General features: G+C 52.6%; 1 protein-coding gene across 1 annotated transcript in view; it reads left to right on the top strand.

The window, feature by feature from the left end:
- Nucleotides 1-4202: 4202 nt before the first annotated feature.
- Nucleotides 4203-7577, top strand: part of LMAN2 (lectin, mannose binding 2) — a 13922-nt gene continuing 10547 nt past the window's right edge. Inside the window, exons 1-2 of the mRNA XM_004696820.4 lie at nucleotides 4203-4558; nucleotides 4695-4813. Coding sequence (XP_004696877.1) covers nucleotides 4357-4558; nucleotides 4695-4813 — 321 coding nt within the window. The 5' untranslated portion in view covers nucleotides 4203-4356. The remainder of the gene's footprint in view (nucleotides 4559-4694; nucleotides 4814-7577) is intronic.

Consider the following 7577-nt stretch of genomic DNA (forward strand, 5'->3'; position numbering starts at 1 on the left):
CTCTATTCCTTTAGCTGGCTGCATGCAGAAAGTGGCCCAACATTTGGGGACCCAGTCAGGCCACAGGAGGAAGGCAACTGGGCCCCCCCATTGGTGCTGAAAGGCAAGATGTTTCTTAATCAGCAACATCAGCTTTGAACTACAGTTCTGTGGTATCAGAGCCCTTGTTGGGCTCAAATCAAGGAGAAGGTCTACACGTTGTCTCAGCTAGCATTGCCCATGTTGATTTCCACCTTTCCCCAGCCCCAACTCACCTCTTCCCAGACACTCTGCGCCAGGACAGCCAGGCAGAGGGATCAGACAGACTTGGTGTGTCGATGGGGTAGAAGGGACTACTGCGCCTGGAACACTGCCCACGGGGGTCTTAGGAAGGGGTGTGGCTGTGTCCATGTGCGGGTTGGGGTGGGGATGTGCCGTAGGTGGGGGCTCCATGGCTGCTGTGCCGTGGACCCAGGTCTAGGCGTGAAAAGGCCTTCCCAGTATGTGGGAAACTGCGGAGTAGAAGCAGGTGACGTGCTTGACTGCTCGCTGAAAGGCTGATGATTCCAGTCTGTCCCGAGGTGCTTCAGAAGAAAGGCCTGGCGATCGGCCATCGGAAACCACCTGGAGCACAGTTCTGCCCTGATGCACCCAGGTCACCAAGAGTCGGAGTGAGTGCCACAGCAAGTGGCATGCCATCCTCAGCGTGCCGCCCTCTCGGGGCAGAGCCTCTAGAGCCAGAAATCAGCTCGAGGGCAGTGGGCTTGGCTTTCCCAACAAGGTCTCAAGGAGTGGCACCCATGATTCCCATTTTACAGAACAGGAAACCGAGGCTCGGAGAAAAATAAGTTGCCCAAGGTTCCACATCAAGGTAGACAGCTGCTGAGCTGTGAGTATGTGTGCTTGCTCCAGCCGCCCAAGCCCAGGCCCTACCTCTCCAAGTCCAGCCCCTCCTGCTGCTGGCCAGAGTCCCTCCTCAGCTTGTCCTCACGGGACCAGTTCCATCCCTGACTGCATCTTTGCCCCGGGGACCCCAGCTGGCCCAAGAGCTTCCCACCTTTCAATCAGTACTTTGTTTTCCCCACCCCCTGATGGTGCTGGGCACCTCCCCTCTCTAGAACTGTTCTCGGCTTCTCTCACCTGGGTCTCCAGCTCCCTCTGGGGCTTCTCCCGATCCTCCTTCCCTAGGGAGGCCTCCCTGGCTCAGAACTCACCCTCCATCATCTGAGCCCTGGTGGTGAAACAGGTTACCCAATGGGCTGCCAAACACAAGGCCAGCAGTTCAAATCTACCAGCTACTTCCAACAAGGGTGAAAGAGGAGGCTTTGCGCCATTGAAGATTCTCAGCCTCCGAAACCCTGTCTTGGGTCTCTGTGGGTCAGAGGTCAACTAGATGGTAGTGAGTCAGAGATGTGGCCTCAGGCAAACTCTCTCCTCTCAGCTTCTCAGCCTTTCTCCTCAACTACTTGTCTCCCTTGCTCTCAGGTGTCCCTCAGTGAGTCTGTATTTCCTGTTCTCTGCTGGTAACCTCCTATTCAACCCTCATGACTCCATCCCAAGTTCCAGAGCAAATACCCATCCCTTCACCACTTGTTAATCACCACCCATGTGCTAGGCGCTGTTCTAGAGAGTGGGGAGTTAGTCACCCACTGCTGTCAATTCTGATTTACAGTAACCCTATGGGACAGGCTAGAACTGGCCCGAAGGGTGTGCAAGGCCGTAACCTAGGGGCTGCTCACCACCAGGCCTGAGTTCACACCACCAGCAGCTCCCAGGAGAAGAGGACAATCTTCTGCGCCGAGGAAGAATCACAGCCTCAGAAGCACAAGGCCGCTGGGAGTCGCGTGGACTCGGTGGCAACGAGTGCGAATCTGGACAGGAACAGATGGCCACATCTTTCTCCTGAAGGTCAGGGGTAGCATGTTAAGTGCTTAGCCACTGTGCCGCCAGGGCTCCAGGGATTTGCTCTCCAAAAACACTGCCCTCAAGTTGGCTCAGACTCAGAGAGACCCTGGCACAGGGTAGACGTGCCCCGGTGAGTTTCCAAGTCTGTAACTCTTTCACAGGAAGAGAAAGTCTCATCTTTCTCCCAAGGAGCTGCTGGTGGTTTCGAAGTGCTGACGGTGCGGTTAGCCGCCCACGGTGTAACCACTGCGACACCAGGACCCCTCCAGGCATGGATGAGTGGCTCTTGAAAACAAACCTATTGTCATCAACTCAATTCCAACTCATGGCGGCTCCATCTTTCAGAGAGGCCTAGGCAGCAGATTTGCCCAGCACAGTCAGTAGGCCCCTCCCTGCCTGACTGCCACGCCCATGGCTCTGGATTATGCAGTACGTCAAATGCAGCCATTGGGAATTTCAGTCTTTTCTACATGTATCATGCTACTGCACACCGGCTCAGAGGGGGGACTTTTGTTTTAGATATACAGTACTCCAGCTCACCGCCCACGCCCACGGGTGGTTCCATCTCCTAGCAGCCCTGTAGGATGAAGAGTGATCCTTAGGGGTCCGAGGCTGTACATTTTCAAGGGAGTAGACTAGCTCATCTTTCTTCCATGGGACGCCTGGTGGGTTTGAACTGCCGATCTTGTGGTGAGCAGCCCGACGCTTACAAGCGGAATGAAAAGATCAACGTGGGTGAAGGGAGACAGAGGACAGATTAAGATATGAAAATAATAATAATTTATAATTTATCAAGGGTTCATGAGGGTGGGAGGGTGAAGGAGGGAAGGAAAAAAAGAGGAGCTGATACCAAGGGCTCAAGTAGAAAGAAAATGTTTTGAAAAGGATGATGGCAACCTATGTGCAGATGTGCTTGATACAATGGATACATGGGTTGTTATAGGAGCTGTAAGAACCCCCAATAAAATGATTTATTAAAATTAAAAAAAGATAATGGGATTTTCCCAAGGACTTTTTGAAGTCCCCTTGGATATGTGTGTGTGTGTGTGTGTATACACAAAAGCCAGAACCTGTCTAAGATAGACATCTGCTAGAGGAGAAAAACTAGAACATTTTCTACTGCTAGAAACGCCGCGAGACTGTACTCTGCCAACGGCGGACAGTCTGTGCCACACGGAAATCAAGCCTGCCCCACGGAGTCCCGGGTGTTACAGGTTTCACCGTGGATGCTCTTACCCGATGTCTTACTTAAGTAGTCAAATAATCATAAAATAAAAGTTAATTTAAAATAATATGACCCAGAAAAGATATCTCAGTGCCAAACCCTCAGAGGGTACGTTCTTCAAATTAAATAAAGCAACCAACTATGGATGCGCTCTCTGACTTAACACAGGGACATGAATTCAGTTGCTGAGCGGGGTCTAGTGCAGCCTTGGTGGCTCACAGAGTCCCATAAAGAAGTTCTCTAAAGACCTCCAAACTCACTGCCATCAAGCCACAGTGGGTTTCTGAGACACTGTTGCCTGGAGTAGAAAGCCCAGTCTTTCTCGCTTAGAGCTGCTGGTGCTTTTGAACTGCTGACCATGTGGATCACAGGTCAAGTCGGAACCACTAAGCCACATTAGAAAATCCTAAGAAACGAGAACTCTGGCTTTGTCATGTTAATTTGAATATTCTGTCTTTTAAAAAAAAGAGGATTAAATTATTTATTTAAGCAGGTTTTAGCAGATACACAGCTCTTCTCGCCTTCGGACAGTTTTCGACCTCTGAGCCCCAGCCAGCTTTCCAGGGGCACTTCTTGTTTGGCCGAGCACAGATCGTTAGGATCCGGGTGGCCTAGGGCAGGACATGGTCAAGGGCTGTTCCTCCAGCTTCAATTCCACAGGGCCAGATGGTCTGAGATCCACAAACGCCTGCAAACAGCGGAGGAGTCTACGACCCCGAGCCCATGAGAGAGTCCCAGGTGGCGCGCGGGTCCGGCACCCAGGCCTCTGCCTGCAGTTTAGAGCTCCTTTTCCCGAGAACTGGAAAAGCTGCCACGGCCGGGTCCCAGGTTCCCAGCGGACGGTTATGCTATGCTTGCGCACCCGGCGCCCGCGAGTGGCCCACAAAACTACAAGTTCCAGCATGCCCTCTGTCATAGACTCCCTCGGGCTGCCCAGCCTCAAACCACGTTCCAGCTCCCCATTGGCTTGCTAGCCTAACGTGCTCTTCCGCGATTGGCTGGAGCTGTTGTCGCTCGTGACAGCCCATTGCTGAGGCTGGCCGCCTGGAGCCTCTGAGCTGCCAAGGAGATGGGACACCACTTGTGCAGGATGGGGGTTGCTTGGCCAGTGAAACCCCCGCGCTCTCGGCTGCGAGGACTTGCTTTTTACGGCGACAACAGGCTTTGTGGGCTTCCGGCCGGAGGCCATTAGACGAGACACCGGAAGGCGGAAGTGCTGGGGCGGAAGTGGCCGGGAGAAAAGGAGAATGGCGGCCGGAGACTGGTTTTGGCGCTGGGGCTGGGGCCGGCGTTGCCTGGGAAGGCCTGGGCCTCCCGGCCCCGGCCCCGGCCCCACTACACCCCTACTTCTTGTCCTCCTCCTGTTGCTGGGGTCAGTGACTTCAGATATAACTGATGGCAACAGTGAACACCTCAAGCGCGAGCATTCGCTCATCAAACCCTACCAAGGTGAGGCCCGGAGCGGGAGTGAATTAAGGATCAGGGCGAGGGGCTAGTGGAGTGCCGTTCCTGCGGTGTCCTACCCCCAGCAAGGCCATCGTGGCCTAGCCTCTTAGGCAGCTGCCTGCCGGCTCTCTGTTCACAGGGGTCGGTTCCAGCTCCATGCCCCTCTGGGACTTCCAGGGCAGCACTATGCTCACGAGCCAGTACGTGCGTCTGACCCCTGACGAACGCAGCAAAGAGGGTTCTATCTGGAATCACCAGGTAAGTGGTTCCCACACGAATAAAAGGGTCGTGTAGTCGGCCACCACACCTCCACCCGCGCTCGCTTTGGCGCCGCATCCGCTCCATTTGGCCACACCCACCGGCGGTCAAAGATAGTGGCTAGTGAGCAGTCGCTGTGTTTTGACACTTTACACCCATCTCACTCTTTAAAAACCTGTCCGACGTAAATGATGCCAGCTCCTTTTTACTAAGAAGCTGATAATCAGCGCTGAGCGTCTTGCTCTAAAGTCCTGCGGACCAGTGAGGAGGGGAGCGCTTCCCTGGCTGTCTTGAGTTGACCCCTCTCAGTAGTGGGAAGAATTGTGTCTTTACTGGGTAATTGCGTCGAGTTGGGCAGTGACCTTGACCTGCCTTCTCGAATTGCCTTCTCAAACAAGTTGTTTACAGAGATGGCCATCGTGACTTTTTACAAAGATCACGCAGCTGGTGAATGGTCCCAGTCCTATGTCTTTGCTGATCTGTCTGCTGTCCAAGCCCAGCACTACACAGCACACACCCTTCCCCCCACCCCCGCTCCCTTCCTTTCCCTGGTCAGTAGTGGAACGCCTTAGAAATATCTTGTACGTTCCAGTGGTTGAGGGTCAAATCTTAGGTGATTTGGACAGGATGGGCTTGGTTAGTTTCCCTCTGATGCTATTAGCAGATGAGAGTTCCAGTGATGAGGCCAGAGAGCCTGAGGGACCTCCTAGACTCCGTCCCTTAGGAAACTAGGTGACAAAAGGGTGAAACAAATCTAAGTTAGGATGGGTGGAAGGTAAGTAACCTCCGGCTGAGTCACACTTTGGGTAGGAACCACTCTACCTCTGCCCACCTAATCCCAGCTCCTCCCACACTGTAAGCTGGTGGCCAGTGTCCCGTTTTCTCTTTCGCCTTGGCCCTTGGCCCTTTCTGGTTGGCTAGTTTTGGGGAGGGAATGCAAGCCAACAAAGCCCTTGTGTTGCCTCATCTGCCCATTTCTTCAGCTCCTCCTCCTCCTGCGCCTCCACACTGCTGCTCGGGGCATCTGGGGTTACTTTTTTCAGCTTTCTCTCTGATCCTCAGAGCCACGAGTCTCATGGGAAGAAATAAGCGTGCATTATGCTTGTACAATCTGGCCTCTAAAGCCTGTAATCATTCTCTTGGTGAATTTTGTGCCAGTCTGCCTGGCTGCCTTCTTGCCTCAGGACCCTTGCACTTGTTGTTCCCGCACTCTAGGACACTGTCTCCTGGTTCTTCATGCTTGCTTGGTTGCTCTCATCTGTTATGTCTCCGCTGGAGTGCTTCCCACTCAGAGAGTTCTTCATTAACTACCTCGTCTCCACCTCTCCCTCAAGTCACGTCTCTCACACTGTCACTCCTTAGGGCTTTCAGATTTTTTTTTTTTTAAGGTACAGGTAGTACTGGAACTCTTGGAAATACTGGGTTCAACCACAAGTATCAGACACATCACGTGCGTGGCTGGTGGTTGGCATTATCTGTGGCTCACGGGCTGGGGTCAGTCCCACCCTCCCATGTCACTGCTCCAGGGCTGCCTTTCGTTTTTGGCCCTGCTGATAGTCCCAAAGGAGCCTTGGTGGCATCGTGGGCTATATTACATGTTGGATTGCTGTCCTCAAGGTCACCAGTTCAAAACCACTGGCCGCTCTGAGGGTGGCTGGTGGGGGGGGGGGCTTTCTACTCCTGTCAACTGTTAAGAGTTTCAGAAACTCACAGAGGCAGTTCTACCCTGTCTTATAGGATCCTATGGGGTCACTGCGTCGCCATCAACCAGATGGCAGTGAGATTTGGATATGGGGATTCCTACAAGGCTTGGAGTGCTTTCCTACCATTCCTGAGAGAACTTGGCTAGGCTTCACTTTACAGTGTTGTTACCAGGCAAGAGTCCAGTGACTTGGGTGCCCCAGGTCAGAGATCCTGGGGTGCCCTGAGGAGGTTGAGAATCTTAGAGTTTCCTGCGGGGTGTTTTCCGCAAACCATCTCTTCCTTCACTGGTTTGGGGACATCTCTCCTCTCTGTCCCTTCACTCTCCGTCCAGGAGAGGCACTGAATTAGCAAGCACGCAGCACCTGCTGTCTCTGGGATAGAGAAGACACAGCTCCTGTATGTGGGGGCGGGGTGGTCCTCATGAAGGAGTGCCACATGCCGGCCCACCCAGGGCCACCAGGACGCCAGGTGCCTGGCGGCCAGCACACAGACAGGGGAAGCCGGAGAGGCCTCCGTCCTGAGGGGATTTGTGTCTTTGTGTCGGGCTCCAGCAGAGTGGTGGTTCAGTTTTTCGTGGTACTGTGCCCTCTGAAATGATCCCCTGACACTTTTTAAAAGTAGACATCTCAAATTGTTTATTACGAGTTTAAATGTTCGCTTGGCCTGTCGTTCCCAGCACGTTTTAAATGCTGACATTTTAAAATAAAACTGTTCAGCATTCAGAAACCTCTGCGGGGGCATCTAAAGAACACTGCAGTGTGATGTCCATTCTTGTAAGTCAGGTGAATAACACCCAGATGGACTGGTCCAGTCCTGTGGGCTGGAGCTTGATTTCACTTTATACACAGTGATTTATTTCATGCTTGAAAAATCTTACCTGGTGAGCCTGCCACATTTCTTTGCAATGAAAATAAGTATAATAATTTAAGCTTTTTAACCTGTTTGAGGATTTTTAGGTGGTAATGTTTTCTTCTAGATTGAGCTACTGTAAATTTTGCTTGTATGTAACCAATCCAAGTAAATATTCTGTACATCCGGCCCATTTTCTTTTTTTTTTTTT

This window comes from Echinops telfairi, unplaced genomic scaffold (genome assembly GCF_000313985.2).
Source record: "Echinops telfairi isolate 266 unplaced genomic scaffold, ASM31398v2 ScPeMD7_7469;HRSCAF=8507_0, whole genome shotgun sequence".
In the NCBI taxonomy this organism is placed as follows: Eukaryota; Metazoa; Chordata; class Mammalia; order Afrosoricida; family Tenrecidae; genus Echinops; species Echinops telfairi.